The sequence below is a fragment of the Spodoptera frugiperda genome, chromosome 29 (assembly GCF_023101765.2).
Source record: "Spodoptera frugiperda isolate SF20-4 chromosome 29, AGI-APGP_CSIRO_Sfru_2.0, whole genome shotgun sequence".
NCBI classification, from domain to species: domain Eukaryota; kingdom Metazoa; phylum Arthropoda; class Insecta; order Lepidoptera; family Noctuidae; genus Spodoptera; species Spodoptera frugiperda.
Genome location: NC_064240.1, coordinates 12,328,918 through 12,353,162, shown reverse-complemented (window position 1 = coordinate 12,353,162; position 24,245 = coordinate 12,328,918). Strand labels below are relative to the sequence as shown.

Genomic DNA, 24,245 nt, shown 5'->3' with positions numbered 1-24,245 from the left:
TGCTTCAAAGGGTACTTCATGTTAAGAGTTTAAATACTACTTAGGTACTTACATATGCAGGTACTTTAACATTTGCAATAACACAAGAACATAATGTGACTTTAAATTTTCGTTGTCTCTCGTTGTCTTCTTGTTTTGTGTACAATATATTGTCCTTCCCTAATAAAAGAATAGATGATTTTACAGAAAAACATATTATTATGCCTATGCGTAGTCATTTGGTTACAAACATCACGATTATATGATGATGATATTCTCTAGGAAAACCACATCAAAAATCATTACTTTAAGATCGGTTTTTCCTTGTATAGCCCTGACTTTTTGCATACCACAACATGTCTATTGTGAGATGTGTATCTTCAAACGTAAATGTTAGGTGTAGGGCGCCTAGTTTGACTATGTCAGCAGCTTCTGACATGGTTAAACTAGACGTTCTCTGAAAATGAATGCACAGGGACATAATAATACCTACTCATTGGTTTGACACTTGCATAACGTGTAATAATTCGCATTCGCATAAACGCATATATTGAGGTTTTTATTCTCTTAGTAGGCTATATTTCTTAATCAAATATTAGTTATTTGTAGCTTCTAGTACCTTAGCCTATGGGTAAGAAAGCGTGAAGGAAAAATGAAAGCTAACCAAACTACTCTGACGGTGAATGATTATTGTCAACTGGTTTCTTATGTCTATAGCTTTCAAATACAATAATTTTGTTGGACATCACGCTAGTTTATAAGTCATAGATTGTACCTTTTATTAAATAAATTAAAAAAAAAATATACTTAAAACTAAAAATATTACTACACAAGCCTTTAGCCTGGTACCACCTACTTTTTCTAGAATTTGCAAGCAAAAATTACTGTACTAAAGTTGTGAGTATTAATATTAGGTTGATTGAATAAAGTAATGTTTATCATTTCAAATCTAATTAGCTAAAAAATGGCCCATTTCAACCAATTGATTAATATAATGCCCAGTAGAGAATAATAATATAAGCAACAGACTCACCCCCTATTACATGGGACTTATAACACAAATGATGAAAAGTGGGCGTACATTGTATAGGCATATACGTGTTGTAATGTGCACCTTTGCCTACTCCTTCGGGGATAAAAGGCGTGACATTGCATTTAGATTAATATAATTTTCTAATAACACATAAATTGTATCCACACACACAGTGAGCATTTTACCAGCTACCAGGAACGCATACAGGGCCAAGAGTGTAGGGGTTACATTGTAAATAATTCCGTTGGTTTCATCCCCTAGCTAGAATTGTTCGGGTTTACCCGGCTCTAGTACCGCGCAGCCTCGTCCAACATGCCCTTTGGCCTTTCGTGGAAACTCTGCGGTTATTTTAGTCTCCGTACGCCAGACATGTCTACTTTTCAGTCTAGCACTAAATATTCAATGGATTATCAACCTTATTTTGTGTAATTTTAATGTTGTTTTTGGCTTGTTTTTTGTTGCTAGATATTTTTATGTATAATTAATTTTTTAGTATGTTTTTTTTTATTTTATCATGGTCGTTAGTTTTTAAATGTTTATCAAGCTTGACTACCTGAGGTTTGATATTAAACTGATTAGCTGTAAACCTTGAACAACATCACAAATTGTAGATAACATTATAGATCTTAGTTTACAAAAAAGTCCTTGACTCTCTGGACCACTACAAATAATTCAAAACCAAAATTAGTCAAGCCGTTTCCGAGTTTTAGCAAGAGTTTTTTATATATAAAAGAAGATGAACGACGAAAATCTTAAAAAATATTATAAGTAATTCACATCAGTATATTTTCATTAACACTCTTTAAACACTACATCAAAACATTTCCCATAGACCAAGAGACAGATCAAATATTTCCCGAGAGAAATACAATACACGATTTCTAGAGCTACATTAACGCGCTATTTCACCGAAGACCTGCCAGAAGTCAGCATTGGCGAAGTCGAGATTGCTCTTGGGCAGCTTAAAAATGGAAAAGCCCCTGGAGAGGACGGCGTTACCGAGTTGCTAAAGGCTGGAGGCATCCCGTAGCTCCAGAAGCTTTTTAACGCTGTCCTATTTGACTCCAGAGGCGTGGAGCAGAAGTACGTCTTGTTCTTCAAGAAAGGGGACAGCCTTCTGAAGAACTATCGCCCATTTCGCTTCTAAGCCACGTGGATAACTGTTCTCAAGAGTGATCACGAACCGTCTTGCGCGAAGACTCGACGAATTCCACCACCGGAGCAGGCTGGATTTCGGAGCGGATACGGCACCATAGACCACATCCACACAGTGCGGCAGATTATACAGAAAACCGAAGAGTATAATCAGCCCCTGTGCCTAGCATTTGTGGACTATGTTGGCCTTTGACTCGATAGAGATTTCTGTCCTGGAGTCCTTGCAGCGATGCCAGGTTGATTGGCGATACATCCAAGTGATGAGATGTCTTTATATGTCCGGTACAGAATCAGCAAACACGTCTCATACCATCGCATCGAGGAGTGAGACAAGGGGACGTCATATCCCCGAAACTGTTCACTAATGCAATGGAGGATATGTTCAAGACGCTGCACTGGAAAGGACGTGGCCTATCAATGGCGAACACATCTCTCACTTGCGATAACGTCATAATGGCAGAAACGCTGCAGGACACAAGGGATGCTGAAACCTGGCTGACTCCTCTGGACGCATCGGCAAATGAACTTGGACAAAACCAAAATTGTTCAAACCGATTTTCGATGTTTTACGAAACAGATTGCGATTCACGGAGCCGTTTTATTCATAAAAATGTCTACCTCGAGGCAAATCGTTGCAGTTAGGTAGAAACAACTTTTTTTTTGAACATGAGCCGTGCAATCGAGCAGACGTATTCACTTGGGTTGGTAAGCGGAAAACGCCGTCGGGTCTTCTCATCGAATCCCACAGTGCCTAAAGACGAAAGTCTTTAACCAGTGCGTCCTACCCGTAATGACATACGGTGCCGAAACGTGGACACTTACGGCTAGACTGGTCCACAAACTCAAAGTCGCTCAGCGAGCTATGGAAAGGGCTATGCTCGGTGTCTCTCTCCGGAATCGCATTCGAAACGAAGTGATTCGGCAGAGAACCAAGGTGATCGACATAGCCCACCGGATCAGCAAGCTGAAGTGGCAGTGGGCCGGCCATATTAGCCGCAGGACCGACAACCGTTGGGGTAAGCGAGTCCTGGAGTGGAGACCGCGTCTTAAACGTAGTGTAGGACGCCCCAGTCAAAACATATCTCAGCAGACCAAGCCAGACAGATCATTTAATTTTTCCCGAGAGAAATAAAAACAATACACGATCGTATGATCGTTCAACCCAATGTTATGACTACAGTCTATGCGATAGTTTGTGACTGTTCATTCTCATTCGCCAAACAATATGACCAGATGACATCATGTACAAGTACCCAGCAAGTCAACCTACCCCTCTCTGTTATTACATTTTCAATTTCATTGTTTTGATTATAAAGTTGAAAGTCCAATGATAAAATTGACAGATTGGAGTAGGTTGACCAGCACGTTGGATACTGTTTACCATTGTGGGTTGTGGTCTCCGTGATTGCAATCCCGTTTTAAACAGTTTCGCTGATTACAAATTGCTCAACCATTTACAGTAATTGTTCAGTTTTAAGGGTTTGTAGTAAAATAATGCAAATTATTTTTTTATATGTGATTGGTCGGCAAACGAGCAGAGGAATCACTTGAGTTGCCCGCCTAGTTTTTCGGCCTTTCAGGGGCAGTTGATTGGTACTCTGCTAAACTCACTCAAGTAATGTTTCACGCCGGTTTATTATGAGGTATGGTAGGCCGTGGTATCCGGTTGACCAGGTCAATTAGCACAGGTAGGAACGGGGTGGTTTTTAGTCAGTAAGTGTTTGACAAATTCTCTCACCTCGCCCAGGGCGAGAGAAGTTATTGATGATTTTCCCCATTAAAAAAAGCTAACAATAGTCCGGTGCAAACCACACAAACACTCATTTTATACTTGTACTACGTGTAAAGAATACATTGTTTCCATTAAGTTTGTGAAGTAATTAGTGCTGCACTATTTGCAGAGCGGATTAACTTAGTTTGTACCGAGTATACGTGATTCACGATCTCTGTGTTGTATTTAACAAAAGACGTTGTTAACTACTTAAGCGGTACATGACGTGATACCTTTGTTGGTAAATGGTCACACGCATTTAAAAAAACACCTTATGATAATGTATTTTAAGTAGAAATTACAAGACAAGATGGAAAGACGTTACTTTAGCCTAACTTATGGACGCGGTCTGCAACAACAGAATAATCTTATGACTTCTTGGATGAGTCGAGAGGGAGTGTTAGACTCTTACTGCCTAAAAACTTCGGTAAACTCGCTATACTGCAACATATTATGTACCCACATGTATCTAGCCTGCATTTAATTTTAAATGCAAAACCTCAAATGCAAATTGGATTTAGTTAACCAAATGGAACAAATGATAATGATGCTGCGTTTGTTATGTACCACACAGTAATAACATACAACACATACATTGCTTTGTTCTAATGGTTGGTCGAATAGACTATTTATCTGCAAGTAGGTATGTAAGCGCAATACAACAACTTTTTCGACAGCTATGTCAGAACTCCTCCTTAGGATCCCTGATTAAAATAAGACATCAGTCTCGCTCAAGCACGAGATTTGACGTCTGATTATGTCCTATGAATAAAGTTTATCATTACCAAAATATTTATGGTGGTTTTTTTAGCGGCCGAAATCATCGAGTGCCTTCTCCCGCCTTGGGCGACGCGAGAGGGAGTGTCAGACTCTTACCAACTAAAAACCACCCCGTTCCTACTCTTGCTTTTTGAGCCGGAGCCCGTCCGGAGGCAGTCCGCAACTCCGAATTAGACATCAGCCCTACAGAGGTGCCATATATACCCCATCTGTGGTGGTCTGATATTATAATAAATAACCCACCTCTATATTCATTAGGACCATTAACAAAATAAACAAAACGATAATACTTTACAAACACACCTTTCATTCGGAAATAAGCACTAGTACCTACATTAAAACCTAAAATATCAGGTATAAACCTAGGACCTAATCTATCCATCTACTCGTAACCAGATGACCGGGTAGTTTCATTATGACGAGATGCCGCCGCAGTCATTAGCCCGATCTCATCAATTTTACCACTTAACCCCAATCTAAGTTCGTTGCACCAGCTCCATGGTGACAGGCCATGCATATTTATCATCTGTGCAGTTATGCACCGCCTTGTAATACCAATGAGATTTGTAATGTAGATTGTAGATAGTTGTTTTGTTTTGTTTATGTGGTAGGTGACCTTAGATACTGGCCGATTAGAAGGAATTGAGTAGAATATATGATTTGTTTTATTTTCTCTTAAAGCTAAAACAATAATACTACGTCGTTGCCTGTCTCGTTGGTGCGACTGTCGTGCAAAGAGTCCCGGGTTCGATTGTCGGGTCAGGCACAGAATTGTTGGGCTTTTCACGGTTTTTCGAGAATTTCTCAGTTTTGCAAGGAGTCTGGGATTGTGCCCAGTATATGAAAATATGGCTCACACCCTTTTATCTGGAACCTGTAACACAAATAATGAAAATTGGGTGTACATTGTACAGTAGCATTACAAGCCGTAATATGCAGGCCTCTGCATACCCCTTCGGCAACGAAAGGCTTGACGATACAAAACAACAATAATAACATTAACCCACCACCTTTACAACCTACAATGTAAAACATATTATCATACACATAGTATGGACTATGTAAATGTAGTACAAAACATGATCAACAACTCAGCATGATCATAGAATCAGAACGTCCATACATATTTATGAATAAGGATAATCGACGAAGGTGCAATCATCGCATTACCTCACATAATGTGATGTAAAAAGAACAAAGAAAATATAGAATAATCGTAAAAGCCCATATATACAGCGTGTAACAAAATACCCATATACATCAAGAACGACTGAAGAATACAGGTGGAATAGAATCTCTACACAAAGTTTCAGCTTAAAATACGGTTAAAAAAATTGGTACCAAATACTTAGTGTTGTATGGTTCTTAGTCTTAAATCATCATACAAACGTATCACTACACTACATCACTCGCTAATTACGAAACATTTCTTCTGTAAATCTGATCGCCTAGTATCTACCTGTATCTACCTAATTTTGATGTTAAATTTCTAGAATTTTATGTATTGGAAATATTCATAACTTCGTTCCATGAATACATGAGTTTAAAAAGCCCTTCCCGCATCGTTTGTTATGTTGTCTAAAAACCGTGTATTTGATATGTATACCCCCTTTTTGTTACACCGTGTATAATGTAATACATCTCGTTTTGAATTTCTTATGCCCTTAAATTGCGTTATGTACTCAGACTAAAGCACTTTTGATTAAACATAATTTAATTTTACTGAGCAACTTATCTTTTATGTTTTGATGTAAAAATGTAACTGTTGTGTTTTGTTTTTGCATATTTTGTTGCAAGACCAAGGTAGATAAACTAAGAAATCCAGAGCTGCGGACAACGTAACAGGTTACCGGGGTTCCGGCTCAAAGCAGGAGTAGGAACGAGGTGGTTTTTAGTCAGTAAGAGTCTGACACTACCTCTCGCCTCGCCCAAGGCGGGAGAAGTCAGTGGATGATTTTCCCAACTCAAAAAAAAAGATAAACTAAAGAATGAGCAGGAAACTCCATATCTGTAATTATACGTCTCTAACCTACAATTCTACCAAATCAATACACAACAACACATTCATAAAAAAAAACAAAAACAAAAATAATCACAAAAGGGTATCAAAGTTACATAGTAGGAGTAACTAATGCCCTACATAAATGCGAGTGTACCCTAAATTATGTGTAACGAGGTCGGTACAGTAATAACAGCGTTGCCTACACTTTCCACAATTCCTACGTTTTAAAACAACCGCTTTATAATTGGTTTATGGCCACACAAAGCAACAACGGCACAAAGGTACTAAAGCACACATAAATTACTCATTATGATTGGTCTGTCCTGAAGTTTGTCGTGTTTTAATTTGTTTTCTCTCTGCCTTTTTGTTTGTAAGCAGTGTATGAATTAGTTTAATGTTGTTTCTTACTAGTTTAAAGAAGAACTAGCGACACGGGACACGATTGATTTATTCATTATAATATTCCGATGGATAGATGCTACGTAAAGAATAATTTACAATTTTGTCATGTTTTAAAAAATAATTTATGATTGTTGATTTTTCTTTCCCATACAATTTTCTTTAAAAATTTACGTACTTCGGTGCCCTTAGTACGAGTTTGCTTTAGGTTTAAAGTTATCGAAACAAGAGCGCATTCGGCGTTCGGTTTGGCCGGCTCGGATAAACCAATTAATCACAGCCACGAAAGTACTGTCGTTTCGATTACTTTACACATAAATCAAACCCTAACCAATTATACGGATAACCTCTAACTTTACCAGTTAACCAAAAAATACAAAGAAAATTATGTAAATCTAACCCAAATTAGCCTCCCAAAACCCGTTATATTGTCATATTTACCAGACGCCAGTCTGCTAAGATTTCCTTCTATATACATTTGTTCCCACGGCCATTTCAGTAACAAAAGATTTCCTTTCTTTCCACGTTAGTTGATGTTTGGAAACAACCAAAACATTGACAATGGACTTACGGTGGCTTAGCCACGAGTAGGTCAACAACTTGAGATGTTGCTCTCCAAGTCTTCATTATTATTTTTTCTTTACAAACTGTCATTAAGTGACGCATGTTTCGCATGGCTGTGCTGCGTGGGTTTACTTTTAGTATATAAGTAAATATTATGGAAATGATACATGACTATTGTTGTTGCAATTACAACCTTTTTCTGTAAGGATTTGTATATATTTTTGACTGATATGGGCTTACAAAAGGGTTAAGTATAAACTAGTCTTCTCTAATTGTAAATATATTTTATTCAACTAGCTACATACTATCTACTGTCTTGAGAATTCTACTAACCTCTAGACTTCTTTAAAATAATCAAAGACCTGCCTGCCTGTACCTTGCAAAATACTAGTATTAAGTACATATATTTTATCCACATTTAGTGCTCTAAGCGCCAAGTACCATGTTATATTTACGTGACCGCCTATTATTGCACAAGGCACACCACTTCTCGACGACATTTCCACAGCATTAGTCACACAAACGCAGTTATCTCCTCTAGACCTCATAATCTATGTAAATCCACACTATCTCTTGTATTTAAAGTAGAATTAACATTTTCTTTGTCTAAAATAATTATTATTTCGTCTATGTGTTAAATCTTTACGGTTCACTCGTTAAAACTTTGCAAACAACTACTGTTTGACAAATATGTTTCATGTGTATTCCGTCCGCTTAGTATTTTCCTAATTGTATTTGTGTTACATAAATACAATTTGATTTATGCCCGTCTAAATATTCGTCGCGTCGGTCACGTAGATATTATAGCAATTGTTTTTGAAAACATCTTGGAAAATGTAATTGCTTACGTAAAACGTAGATTTTATTAACTTCTAGATTGTAGTGATGACGTTATTGTACTTTTAAAATGATTCATAGCAGTCATACGATAAGCAGAAATGATGTAGGTTGTTGATTCCATAAGGAGTGTAGAAGACCATCTGGAGATTAAGTATGACAATAGGATTCCTCACAGAGTTTAGGGAAGCTAAAAAATACTTACGGCCACACTCAAAGACAATTAATTATTACTTAAATTATTCCTTAGTAATGATTTTGTTCCGAAAACAATTGCTAAGGACTAGGTTAAGTAACCATTAATCATTACTATGAGTACGGCCGTAAGAGAAAGTCTGGAACTCTACTAAGACTTTGACTGCCAACAAAAATCTGTGAAGGCAAATCCTCCGCTAACGCCGGTCACTTTTGCCCCCATGGCGTTTAATGTGTTAAGCTATTTTTAATTTAAGCAAACATAAACAAGTGAACACATTACCGTCTATTTGTAGTGACATTTTAGAATCGTTCCTCAGTCAGTATGAACGAATAATGGCCGCCCGATGAATAATGCAGAAGTATCGACTTGTTTCAGCTTTAGATGTTCCAAACAATACTGGTCGTTATCTGAAACAGTTGAAATGAGGATTCAATCATTATGTTGCTTTATAAGACACTAAATGTCTTGCTAGTAATGTGATGACTAAAATTATTACTAAGCATTCGGTTTGAAGTTCTATAATACCTAGTCCAGATAACATAATCTAACTTTATTATATTAGCCACCACTTTGACTGATGATATATTCTTCAAGTGTGGGAGAGCCATGCTTCGGCACGAATGGCCCAGCTCGAGCTGAGTGATACCACGGCTTCGCAGAAATCCGACGTGAAACAACACTTGCATTGTAGGTATTTCATTGTGTGAGTGAGGTTACCGGAGGCCCAATTATTCCTCTTCCCAATTCCCAAACAACTCTTAAATTCCTAACCCCCAAAAGGCCGGCAAGGCACTTGTAACGTCTCTGGTGTTACGGGTAATAACGGCGACGGCTTACCATCAGTTGATCCGTCAGTAAGTTTACCGGCTTATACCATAATAAATAATGAAGTCGTAACAGACAAATTGCCTTCCGTACTTCAAATCTAAAGATTATTCGAGTCCATATTGTTCTCATTATTGTCTCGTATCTTAGTAAGACATTTGCACAGTATTAACAGCCTGTCCAATGTTCAAGCTAACGAGGATTACAAAGGGTTGTTGCTAAGGATTTATAAATTCAGTATCAGACGGAGGGTCTCAACCACAAATGGTTTTTGTATGAGCTCCGATCATATAATAAATATCACCAACTCTTGCCTGAAGTTTAAGCAGATTTGCGAGGGAGTTTATATATGATACTGCTGATTTTTTTCCATGTGTATCGATGCTCTAACTGAATCTAATTTATTTTTCGAGTTATATCTACTTTCTAAGATTACTTAGACACCACTGGCAAACGGTGAAGGAAAACATAATGAAGAAACCTAGATTACCATGTAGAACCTAATTTCTAATTATAAATTAACCCGCATTGAGCAAGCGTGGCGATTCTGAAGCCTTCTATGTGTGAGAAGAAGGCTTGTGTCAGCAGTGGCCACTTATAGGCTGTTGATGTGATATGTGATATGAGAAAAGCCCTTTGCCCAGTAGTGGAACAGTAACCCGAACATAAAACAAAGAGTCATACCGGTCAATAGCTTTAGTCCACTTCATACAGCTAAAGCTACAATTTCCTTCACCCTCCATCAATCAACGCGATTGTAATCAGCTTTAAATGAGCACCTACGATAGTGTAGCTGAAGGTTTCAGGTGTGTCAGTATTGGGATTGCAATTAATGGAATACAAACAAAAAGTATAGGAAAATAGGTTCTATCATTAAATGCTTTTGAAAATTTTAAAGCCAATAGTCATCTGGTCCTGATAGACCCTGAGAGGTAGAAAAGATATTTGGTATACGTAAAAAAAGGCTAGCTGGTTGTAAACTGGTTACATTTTTGAAGCTAGGTATGGGCCAACTCTTTGTATTGTGGAATCTATTCGTTTGACTTGCAGCTTAAACAAAAATTCTCTTTTAAAAAAATATTACTTTAAGGACTTTGAAAATACAAACGTATCACACTGAGATTCAAAACAATCTGACTGTATTTATTTATAACTCATTAAGAACTCTCCTTAATATAACTTTATAGCAAGAATCTAAAGAGAACCCACACAAACCAAAAATAATAAGTAAAACCGAGAACAAAGTCTAGTTAAAATAAATGTGCGGCTTGACTAAGTTTAAAGCGAGTTAAATATGCGTATAACATGACCGAGTTCACTACAACAGTTCATTGGGCCGGGATTGAACCCACGACCTCTCGTTCAAGAGTCAACGGCCTGGCAGGCTGGAGACTAAGTGACGGGACGATTAATAGCCTCCGAGAGAAAAAGTCTAGCTTGGAAATAGTATTGTAGCTTACAAAAATATAAGGACTCTGTACTCATTTCTTAGTCCTATTGGTGATTGTACTACGTTTCTAGTGTATCAGGGCTATGAGTCACATGCCATCTCGAGAGAGTAGAAAGTAGAAAATTAAATTGAATGGCATTGATTTTCAGAACTGCGGACTACCGGGGTTCTGGGTCAAAAGAAGGAGTATGAACTGTGTGGTTTTTAGTCAGTAAGAATCTTACATTCCCTTTCGTCTCATCCAAGGAGAAGAAGTCTTTGGATGATTTACCTCCTCAAAAAAATTGGATTGATGTATTTTTTTACAGTTTTCAGTATCATTCATTGAGTTTTCTACTCTCTCGGTCGATAAGTGCTTAAATAGCATTTGGCACGGGTAGTCTAAGTACTAGTCTTCCCCTATCTTATAAATTACTTCTGAGATAGATTTCTTGGTTTGATTCATAGGTCGGCAAATAATACCTAATTTTTTTTTTTTGAAAATTGACAAGCAGAAGAAGTTTGAGTCTGAATTCATTATTATGTTTTTCGGCTTATTCACTTAATTATTTGACGAGGAACTCGACTAGTGTCATATAAGTGTGTTTTTAAAATCGTTTTTAACCCAGAATCTTATATTACTGCATTTTCAGAAGGTACAAGAATGAAAAGATTAGATGCTGTCACAGTTCGCATTGTGCAGAAAAGTTTTATGTGAAGAGGGATTTAGAAAGGCACTGTCTTGTGTGATATCTATTTCTGCCACAAAACATTGTTTGCTATAAACTTCAGTTTCTTTTCCAGTCGACTAAGCTGTGCATTTTGTATTATATTTTCCTAAAAAAGACCTAGATATATACTAAATAAAAAAACTATTTCCTAAATTCAACAACACGCTTATACCAATTTGCAAAAACGACACAACATGACCCAAAAACATACAAATGAAATTGAATCAAAACTCTATTGACATTGAGTTTCAATTACCAAACTACACAAGCAACGGCAGGAAACGACCAAATAAAAACGCAAATATGTAGTACAACCACTGGATTCAATCACTATCAGGATACCCAAAACCACAAAATTCATTTAATGAAACTTAAACTTTATTACACAATAGCAAAAGTTCAAAATGCATTACACTGTTTAGTGTAGCTTGATATGCCACCATCAGCACATTAAGATTATCCGCTGGATCCGTCCATTGTCTTTAAAACAACAATGACACCATTTTACGATACAAGTTCTTTGTGTGACTTTACTCGTGTGTTGAATGAGGTCACGTTTCCTTGGTCGGTTTGATGACAAAATGATTTAACTGTCTTGGTTAACAGTTTGCAGAAGTGATTAGTATGAAGATGTGAAGTACTGGTAAACGTGTCTGATTTTGGTTTGTGGTTAAACGTTTGCGTCTGATGTTTGGCTTGCAACTTTTTTGGAATGGCGACTAGACGTCGTATGACTTTATCAAACATTTTCAGAAATTTCCTGTCTTTATTTATTTTCTTTTTTTTTAAGGTAGGAAAATCATCCAATGATCGCTTTGAGCGAGGCGAGAAAGAGTGTCAAACATTTACTGACTAATAACCACTCCGTTTCTATTCCTGCTTGTCGAGCTGGACCAAGTAGTTCGCAGTTACGGATCAGGCGTCAGCCGTACTAGGCTTTTTATTTTTCTTAGTATTATAGATTGTACTTTGAACTGACTTTTGTTACTTTTATTACGCAGTCGGATACCCTGTTATAATGGTAGAGATGTGTCGCATAAGCCACACATTCACATTGTCCTACTATAATTCCGACTTACTACTAAACTTTATCAATTTACCTAAAATGGTAATCTAAGAAAACATGCCAACTGTCTGTTTCCAATTTTGTTAAAGGAAATTATTTATTCGTAAATCACAACAAAACGCTGAGGAATAAACGCGACGTAAAATACAAAAATTCTAAATAGGTAGGTAGGTGCGGTCGATGTTACCGGTCGAGCCCCGGTCCTCACATTTCTCATTGAAAAGTTCGAGACAGATTTTTAATTTAAATATTGCTCATGCAAACGGTAAAGTATTTAATAAATGAGGATGCTTTCGGCACAGGAATGCCTTCGACAATGTTGATGGATTTATAAAGGAGACTGATGCCGTAGTAGCATTTGTAATTGAAAAACATAATAATGATTTACGTACGGCCATAGTTTGAAATGAAAGCATATATTTTAACATGTTTAAGCCTTATAGCCTTGTAGGTCAAGCTGTTTCTAATAAAATACCAAATGTAGGATAGAATCAGGCGTTACTTTGCGGAAATCCAAAGCCTAATTAAAACTAAAAATCTATTGTATTGTTAGTGTAAATACCAAATATAAATTTCGAAAATGACAAGTTTTGCATACGTTGTGAATCTTCCACCACTAATCTTTTACCGCTTTCAAACATAGGAAGCGAAATCAGGTCTCAAAGAACCCTACACAAAAGTGGCCTGATAACCACACGATAGAGCGCGTCATATTTTGAGCCGAAGCCAACAAACCGCTTATCCAAAACGGTTCACATATCAGCCGGAAAATGTCCATTACCCACTCAAAGTAGGACGGTAGGACAGTACAAATGTAGCCGGTAAGAGCTGTGCTTACTTTTATATATGAGGATAGATATAGTCAAAGTGTATATATACATGGTAAAATAGAGGTTAATTTTGAGGAAAAAAATATTTTAATACTGGTAGTAATCGCTCATATCTTATGAACAAGTTATCTTTATTTAAAAATCGCTTTTACTTAGAAAATCTGTGTTTTAAAGGGTAATACTTAATCAAACTTCGGTTCCCTTCAATAAAAACTTCCATAAACATGTACGATGATACATTTAAATTCATCAATAGATGATAATTATGACTCTAGCGTGTGCATTCTGCATACATCAAGCCTATAAGTGACCACTGCTGACCAAAGGCCTCTTCTCGCACGGAGAAGGTTTGTGCATTAATCACCACGAAATTAGAAACCTAGGTTTTGTCACGATGTTTTCCTTCACCGTTTGTCAGTAGTATCTAAATAATCATAGATAGAAAAACATATAACTCGGAAAATGTCACATTGATATGGAATTTGATCATGAAGCGTCTTGAACCTCCAGGCCACCACGACATCATTTTCATTCGGCATAAAACATAAAAATGTCTAGACAGCAAAAGACTTACAACTAACTCTTCCTTTCCGAAACCTCTTTAATGGACATTCCTTGTTCTCGAAATATCCACTAACAAACAGACAGGTCTATCAAAGTTTATGTATATTACAACTTCAGTTTCCTATTCCAATGTAGTAAAAGTTAAATAACTAACTTCAAAGTTTAATCTAAAACTGTACGGTAGTGTTCCCGGCAAGAATATATTTTGTAGGAAGAACGCGTTCGAACTGTAGGTAGTGTTCCCGGCAAGAATATATTTTGTAGGAAGAACGCGTTCGAACGCGGTTTGGCGCGCTTTTGTAACAAAATGGCGGTGCATTTACCAAGATTATAGGTACGAAGTTCGTGCTTATCTGTGGCCATTTTTAGGTGAAGGCGTTCGTATTTTGTTGGAAAATGTTTTCCCTGGCGTCTGGTTTGGCAGGCTAATCAATATCTTGTACATTGTTAAATTACATTACATTTTATTTGTTTATCTTTTGTATTGGGAATTGATATGGTTTGCTTATCACTTGCATCAACACTTGAATAACGAGTTATGATTTCACAATTGTAATAAAAATCACGATAATCTGTTGTTGTATAGCAATATTTTTTCAAGTACATACAAAAAGAAATATAATTATCAATTCTTGACATATCAATCTACTGTTTATTTGAGTTATCTTACAACGTGTATTTTAAAACTCGAAAAATACAATACGACCTTCAAAACTTTAAGATAAGATCGTACTGCATCGAAACGCACCTGTGACTCCTCTAGTGTTGCGGGCGTCGCTGATCGCTTACCATCAGGTGGCCAGTCTGCTCGTTTGCAACCTATTCCATAAAAAATACAAACGATAAAGTAAAAATAAAATTAATTTAAAGTTATTGTCATTCATTACACTTATACATACCTACGAAGCTAGATTGTATATGTTACGTTTGTACGTACAGACAGCAATTACTATAAAATTAATTTGTTTCATGCATTTCACGTATGATAGCAATGCTTTTCATTTATTTAATTAATTGAACGCTGATAACGTCGCGCGGCAAATTGGAAGTGTCGATCCGAGTGCAGGTAATAACAAAAATATGATAATCTCTTTATTTTATAAGTAATTCTACTGAAAGTTATAGTATTATTCAATATAGTAGCGAAATTATTAATGAAATGCATTAATGCGCATTTTCACACGTGACCGCGCAAATACTTAAACAAAATAATAATAAAAGACGTCAATTTATTATCATCCCACATAATGCATTTTCTACGTGCTTATCTAACGGTAATAAAAATTCATACCTTATTATTAAACTCAACGTTCACCACACAAGCAGATATAATATACAGATAGGTAATATAAAACTCCTATAGAACAATTGATTGGAAATCAATTAACCAGAACGACCTTGTACGCCAATGATCAAATCCTCAGTGACATTTCGAGTGACACGACTTATGTAACTCAGAGACAATTACAAAAGGCTCTATCAAAACTGGCAGATCGACCAACCCGATGACCCACTTCCGCGGGTCGTCGACCGTGTGACGTCACGGCCGGCCCACCCCCACCCCTCCCACACGTCACCCGGGGGTGTGTTCCTATCCTGCCGGTTCGAGGTCACATGCCGCTCGCGATCCGCGCCGTACAGACGTCTCTGTTATTAATTAAACTTTTTAATACAGTGAGTGTTTTGTGTGATTTGATTCTGTGAACGAATTGTGATGACGATTATAGGTGAGATTTTATTTATTATTCTCTAGTTATCGATGTACTTTTCTTTAAAAAAGCGCTATGAAATATTTAAATGCAAAATGTTTAGAATATTTAGACTGGTGTTTCTAACAAAGAGAATGTAGGTATTTCAAAGTATAATTTCAACAAACACGCAACACTATTAAGTGAAAATTCCCTTTGTATGTTATGTAACACATTTTTACCATAGGCACGACCTTCAGACTTCGTATTACGCGTAAGTAGGTACGGCTACATAAACTCTGTGCTTGATTTCTTTGCATGCGTCCCTCGACAGTTTTTTTCGGTAATTCGGTACAAAATCGCGATGTTTCGTGTCAAAGACAATGTTAATCGATTTATATTGCGTTCCCTCGTAAAAATGCCTTTAAATGTTGTCCTCGATAAGTACAAGAAGGATACGAATTTACGATTGGAATTTATTTGTATGTAAATGCGTTTGAGCGTAATAAATCAGATGTTTCATTCATTGAGGCTCATTTGTTGATGGATCACGAATGAAATTGCTTTTGAAACTATGGCTTATCTTTTCCTGTGTGTACTATTTTTCAGTATATAAAATTAAATAAAAAAAGTAAGTTAAGCTCAGACATAACTATTTTTCTATTCAACTTTTGTCTTTCAGATTTAATTTAATAAAATCACATTGACAATAAAAATTCAAGGAGCACCTCCATAATATATTCACTTGTTAGTCTCCAGAATATTGGCAGCATTCCCAAATTGTATGACAATGCTAACGTAAAATATTGATTCAAGCATTTTGCTCTAAACAAGGTTTGTCAACCTTTGTTTAATATCTCCAGTTATTATTTAATTTCATACTAGGAAAAATACTTTTATAACCCGTTTTATTTTTATGACTTTTTATGCAACATGACTTTTTATCCCCACTGTGTAGGCAGAGGTGCACATTTCGGCACGTAATGCCGCTATACAATGTACAGCCACTTTGCACCATCTGTATTGTAAATCCCATACCCATAATAGGGGGTGAGCCTATTGCCATATACTGCACAATGCCAGACTCCAGATAAATTTTCGAAAAACCGAAAAATGCCCAGTAATGCTTTGCCAGACTCGGAATTGAACCCCGAGACCCCTTGCCCGGCAGCCACACTTGCAACCACTCGACCAACGAGGCAGTCTCCATTCTTCAACCCCTTTGTCCTTTTTATTTGTGCAACATAAAGCAATTACACCTTATTTTTAAAATGCAGCAATTCTGTACTAAGTTGATATTGTTTTTTTAATACATTAAACATTCTTTTGAGGGATACAAGTACTTAAAAATTTGAAGCCACTAAGCTCACGACCTCGCGAGGGTCCCGGCTCACAGATTGGAAAACGCTGTTCTAAATAAATAAGAAGCAAGCTTCATGTTTAGCAACCTAGTAGATTAAACTGTGTGGGAATAAAAGGAGGAACAAAAAGATGATTCTTCTGGATCTGGATGGATACTCCAGAAGAATCGTCTTTTTGTAGAAGAATGAGAGAAGAAACTAGTATTTTTAAAGACTGACAATGTAATTGTTACACGTTTTGTGTCGTGGGTGTCCATGGGCGTCGCTGATCACTTAAGATCAACCAACAAGTATCGTGTCTTTTGTCTACAAAATAACAATGTTGGTTATCATCAAGTAAATTGTATAGAAAAGATAATAATTAGATAGCAGTCAGATTTATTTCGTATTATTATTGGAAAAAACATATCCTTTCCTCTACCTATACCAACCCATATATCACCCTTCCTTTGTTTGAATAGAGCCCCATACTAAACATTGCAATTTCTGTAAGCCAACGTTCTATAATTTATGCAAAAGCCCTTGGGTATCATGAATTCCTAGTACCAATATTAATGTTCCATTGATTCAATGTTTGGTATTTTAGTAACCAAACCGTTCTAGTTGCTTCTATCGCCTTGTAAACGTTTCTAGAAATCAATTTTAATAATTTTCTTTGTCTGTTTAAATGGAAAATGTAGCTAATATACTTATAATACAGACACAATATAGCTCTTCTACATGAAAGAAAACATTTGAAGCTTTGTAGCTATTATACAAAATAGGTCCTTTAATAAAAATCTGGGAACTAAAAATAGCACATCTGCAATGAATGACGTACAAAGCACTACTGTAGTAGTGCAGGAAATAGATTTCCCAACATCAATGAATCTGCCTTCTTTTTCTCCTTTGTCGAGCGAGAGAGATAGTGCACTCTGTGACGTCACAGGACTGCGTGTCCCACTTACTAGCTGAACAAAATTACATTTCAATTTCATTGTCTCCTACAGAGTAGCAATTCATGCGAAAATGCCCTTTTATCTAAGTGTTCAAGGTCCAGTATTGTATACAAATGTCACTTTAGCTCAATTTTATGCTCCATTCGATTCTGTGTTCCTAGTACTTGAGTTAGAAATGTAGGTCGATTTCTCCATGAATGGTGTGTTGAACTGTAAAATGAGGCTTAATGGGGTACTAATGGGATAAGCCGGAGTTTAATGCTGTCCGGAAATGTATTCAATCCCTTTGTAGGGTTGCAAACGTTAATGATTGTGAATGTTAAACCTTTGCTAATACCCTGGTAGGTATTAAAGCGTTTTGGAAGATTTAGCTCTGTGTAGGCAGGTGTCTTCTTCTTTGAACTGTTTATTTGTGAGGAATTTGAGGTTTCTTTATTTAATTAGAATGGATTGATGGCCAAAAATTTATTACGGACTTTATTTAGATACCTATCTATATGTATAGTCAAAAACCTACATAAAAACATCAAAAATGTACCTACTTTTTGGATGTCTCGTTGACGAATAACAGTATTTATTAATTTATTTAACGCACTAACAACTACCATGACAGATTTAATCTAATGCGATAGTGTGGCCATCAGTCTTATAACATACTAGCGGACCCGACAGACGTTGTCCTGTCTACACGTCTTTAATTTGAAAATTTTAAACTTTTTTTATTAAGCTAAAACATTCTGGACCTTTTTGATGAAAATTGTTATTCAAATGTTATGACAATATCTAACGTCATTAATATTTGACACTGCGATGGTAGCGCCGTCCGTCGGATCCGATGTAAAACATTCCAAAATCAACAACTACTAATAAATTAAAAATTAATTAAAAAAACATTGTCCAGCGGACAAAATTGTGAATCTAAACCATTCTCAGATCCTCTTGAACACACACAAAAAGTTTCATCAAAATCCGTCTAGTCGTTTAAGAGGAGTTCAGTGACATACACACGTACAGAAGAATTATATATATAAAGATTTTAGTAAAAAATGACATCTTTAGTTTAGTACTCGAACATGTAATATGTCCAACAGGGTTTATTTTTTCTATTTTTAAATTCATTCCGATATTTATAGCATTATTACCGCACGTCTTGTAACCTACAAAATATTTGAAAACATACAAAATTGGATTCTTATACACTATCTGTATACATCTGCCAATCCCTTCATAGAATAAAAAGCATAACCTATATATGTAATAACCTAACATACCTACAATAACAACCGTTACAATCGTGACGTACATCACACACACACACACACACACACACACACACACACATACAGCCCATCCATCGTATTACAAATTACGACGGGCCGTGGACGAACCATCGATTGAATTAACTGGATGGCTCAGAATAGCTCGTGTCTGTAACTACCCTAATAGCTAGTTGTTATCGCTCCATCAGGCTAAACTGACGGCCTAATTGATATAGTGCTTTATTGGCTCCCTTCATCAAACAGTAAATGGGGAACCAATTTTGACTAACGTTGGGGTAGGTGCTGTTCTTAGAATTGTGTTGTCGGGTATTTATAGACGTTTGTTGTATCGAGTGTCGAAAATTTACTACTGAAAAAATTGTAGTTAAGAAAATTGAGACGCTATTTGTGAATAAATGATAATACCCCTCAATATGTGTTATAGTTGTTCCCTCGTTAGTCAAGTTATTCTTTAGTGTCATCACGTCTTGGATGAACTAAAAATCACGGTTTACTCACGTATATTAATGGAAAAAAGCTCTACTAGTTTACTACTACTTCTATGTGCAGCCTACTCATAGGCTACTTACTGTAAGAAGAGTCCCTCTGTGACTCGATACTAGTAGAGCTTTTCTCTGTTAATATGCGTGAGTAAACCATAAGAGTGATTTTTAGTTAATTTATTATATCTCACGATAATTATAATACAAAATATACGTCTTAGATCATTTTTAAGGATCGTTTTCAATTGTAACTGTATCACAGTACTGAATCAATTTGAATTTGCTTACCTGAATTCCAAATAACTTGGCTGACTGTACCCTGTTAAAATGTAACCAATCAACAACCTTTAACAAGTTATATCAATTTATCTTCAGAGGCGGAGGTGTGCGTGATGCGCGCGCCAGCTGGGGGCGGCGTGTCGTGCGCAGGAGTGCCGCGGTGGTCGCACTCCGCGCCTGCGCACCAGGCCGACTACGACAACACTCCCGCGCACACACATCCTGTGTTCCTCCATGATGATCATATTAATAGCCGGTTTGCCATATGGTAAGTTCTTAGTATTTTTCATTGTGAATAGGACCGGGATCAGTTCTCAATTAATATTTTTATATCAATGTCCCTTATCAATTGGTTTTAGTAAAATCCCATTTCGTTAACCGGCTTAACTGTCAAAAATTTTGTAACTAACGTTACGCCACGCTACATCGCGCTACGCCGCACTACGTAGCGCTACATAATGCTACGCCGTGCTACGCCGTGCTACGGCGTGCTACACCGCGCTACGAAATCTGTCATTTTGTTTTTATAATTTCCTCCTTAAAACTTGGTACATTTAATTTTTCAGGCAAGGTGATATATCTTCTCTAGAAGTGGATGCCATCACGAACACCACGGACGAGACGTTGACAGAATGCAATGCGATCAACGAACGCATTCTGCAGGTGGCCGGACCTGAGCTCAAGGAAGAAATTATCACCAGGGGATATGGTACGTTAGCCTTACCAAATATTGTTAACCTGTACGCGACAAAATAAGACTTAATAGAATAAGTTACAGTACAATAATTACGAAAATAATAATAATAGTGGTGGTTTGTTGATATGTATGTAATATTTAGTTGTCCATTTATATTAATTAATTATGTATAAAATTTAAGCTTTGTTATACATTCCACACAGGTCTCAACTTGTCGCGCACGGGTTAAAATCGAAAAAATTGCATTCATAGCGTAAAGACTTACATATAAGTGAACTGTGAAACTTCTATATAGTCATAATTTAGATTATTCATAATCCAATGTTGAACTATAAGAATCATCTTCATAAAAGGGTTTACCATAACTTCCAACGCCCGGCAGATAGCCATGGAGATTGCAAAGATATCCCAATTTAAAACTTTATTAAAACGCTGTTGTGTGTGACTACTAGCGCCATCTGTTGGCGGCAATTTAAAACATTGTTCATATTTTCTCTTGTTTTCTCCGTTTCATTTTTAAACGGAGGTGTAGTAGCAGTACCAAAGCATATTTTATGATTCCGGATGATTCCGATTGTGGACTACCTAGTGGGTTAACCGGGGCTCCGGCTCGAAAAGCAGGAGTAGAAACAGGGTGGTTTTTTAGTCAGTAAGAGTCTGAGACTCGCCTCACCCAAAGCGGGAGAAGTCATTGGATGATTTTCCCCTCTTAAAAAAATCGTTTATTATGAACAAGATATCTTAATTATTTATTATTAAATTTCTGTTTTTTGGTTCCAGAATGCCGTACAGGCGAAGTGGTTGTGACTCCTGGCTTCGGCTTGCGTTGCCGACACATCATCCACACTGTCAGCCCGAAGTACGTGGCCAAGTACCACACTGCAGCGGAGACATCGCTGCACAACTGTTACAGGTAAACTATTCAATCAGTTTGGCACCTTATCATCGTAAGATTATTAGAAGCAAGCCGACATTCATTTAAATCTAAGATCTGTTGAATCCTGGATGGTTAAGATTTTTAAGTTACTAAAGTAACGTATGTAATAAAATCGCAGAATAGCTCGCAAAATAGTTTTTAACCGCAACGTTAAAAATAGACCACATTTCAGTAGCCACTCAGGCTGCTTTCTCTCATTTTTTTTTATGTGTTTTTTTATCGAATAAACCGGTAAATGAGCAGACGGAATCACCTGATGATAAGCAATTGCCTTCGCCCATGGACACCCGAAACACTAGTGGCGTTACTAGTGCGTTACCGGCCTTCTAGGGGTTTTAGGAATTTAAGGATTGTCGGAGGATCGAAAATTGAGAAGAGGGGTAAAATTGGGTCTCTCATTCAAAATCTCTCAACTGATACGAATGAATACAATAAAACTAATATCAAAATATGAAACCATAAGAATTATAAAATTACCCGTCTAATCTGAAGTATAATTTCTATGTTTCAGGAACGTGCTCTGCAAGGCGACGGAGATTGGCGCTCGGTCCCTGGCGCTGTGCCTCATCAGCGGGACCCGCACGCAGTTCCCGCCTGATCTCGCTGCACATGTTGCTCTCCGTGAGTATTTTATACAATTATTACTTAAATTACTTATAAGGCTAAAATTATGTCATTAAACCGATGAAGAGGCTCAGCCCTATATTAAATATTTAGATACTATCCCACATTATTTGCCCCTAGTATTTTGTAATTCAAAATCATTTTATGGTGTAATGAATTAATTATGTTTTTAAACATAAGTAAAATAGAAAACATGATATTTTTCAGTTCTACATTTACCGATAAAACAACCTTTCCTTTATGTTAGAGCAACAACTCGCAAGACTGTTTATTGCTACGATATAATTTGTAGGCACTAACAATATAGCTTTTATTACACAAATACTGTATCCTCGTACAGGCACGATCCGTCGCCACCTGGAGGCGCACCGGTCGCCGGCGCTGGTGGTGCTGTGGTCGTGGTGCGGGCCCGACGTGGCGCTGTGGAGCGCGCTGGCGCCGCTGTACTTCCCGCGCTCGCCGCGCGAGGCCGACGCCGCGCGCTGGCGCCTGCCGCACGACGCGCACAACCACGACCGCCGCATCCGCATCATACACAACCCCCACTCACACAACTCCGATACTGGTAAGCTCATACATCTCCTGTACTTACTGCGTGCCTGGTATATTCATCCTGGGGCCTTAGTCTGCTATTATAATTGTGTCAGAATGATCGATCACTGAGCAGTGCGAGAGGGACGGAGCTATGAAGGTTGTATAGCTCCGTTTCTCATGCACTGCTCAGTGATCGACCATTCTGACACATTTGTAATAGCAGACTAAAGTCCCTGGTTAGTCCCATACAAAGATAGCACATGTAATGAAAACGAAACAAGTACCTCTGCCTAAAACCCACCCCGTTCCTTCTCCTGCTTTGAGCCGCAGCCCCGGTAACCTTCTACGTTATCCGCAACTCCGGAAAGTAGCTTAAACCGTAAATCGACAAAATAGGTACTTGATGGGTATAATATACATTAGAAGGATAAGCTATGGTGGTCAGCATTCGAAAGGATGCATGGATGTGGTAGAAATTAAAGAAATATGGGATAAAAGCATGGCGTGTTACTATTATGTATCTACATACATGTAATTCAAAATATTTTTTCTATATACCGTTTGTAAAAACACTTACGAAACAGGAAAAAAATATCATTATTACAATAAATTATCACAATGTCAACTACCTGTATTAAATCAGGTATCTATCTGCTTGCATATTCATTCAACGAAACACTACGCAAGCGTTGTTTCACATCGGTTTTCTGTGAAGCCGTGGTATCACTCCGGCCAAGTCAGCCCGTTCATGCCGAAGCATGGCTCTCCCACACGGTAAATACTTTGACTTCGAAAACTCTCAATTAATGTAATCAGTCTTCACAGTTTAGCCTAAATACTTTCATCTATGTCAATGTTACACTTAAGCCGGGTCCAGACGAGTGTAAAGCCGGGTTCAGACGAGTGTAACGTGTAATGTAATCCACCGTGTAATGTAACACGAATTCTACGTGTGGACGGCAGTACGAGCATTACATGTAACGCTCGCGCGGCGCTCGGGGTTGATCCATCGGCTGTCGGTTTTTCGCGCGAACACAAAGACGCTCGCAGTGCTCGTTTGGACGGCGTTCGTGACGGTTGTGTCGTATGTACGTTCACGATGTGACGAACAATCGCTTGAACTTATTAGTTTGTATCACGAAAACCCTGTTATTTGGGATCCAAAAAACCCGCAATACTTTAAAAAAAATCTGAAACACGATGCTTGGAATAATATTGCTCATTCATTGGAAAGAGATGTACCTAGAGGATCAGCTATCAC

The 24,245-nt window shown here is 37.4% G+C and overlaps 1 protein-coding gene across 3 annotated transcripts in view; it reads left to right on the top strand.

The window, feature by feature from the left end:
* Positions 1–24,245, top strand: part of LOC118268698 (protein GDAP2 homolog) — a 103,404-nt gene that overhangs the window by 33,769 nt on the left and 45,390 nt on the right. For 2 of the 3 annotated variants that reach the window (XM_050706446.1, XM_050706445.1), the window contains exons 2-6: positions 20,289–20,460; positions 20,759–20,901; positions 21,670–21,802; positions 22,338–22,447; positions 22,791–23,015. In XM_050706446.1, coding sequence (XP_050562403.1) covers positions 20,306–20,460; positions 20,759–20,901; positions 21,670–21,802; positions 22,338–22,447; positions 22,791–23,015 — 766 coding nt within the window. In that variant the 5' untranslated portion in view covers positions 20,289–20,305. Of the gene's footprint in view, positions 1–15,781; positions 15,892–20,288; positions 20,461–20,758; positions 20,902–21,669; positions 21,803–22,337; positions 22,448–22,790; positions 23,016–24,245 lie in introns of those variants that run through there. The other variant, XM_050706443.1, reaches the window with a different exon arrangement.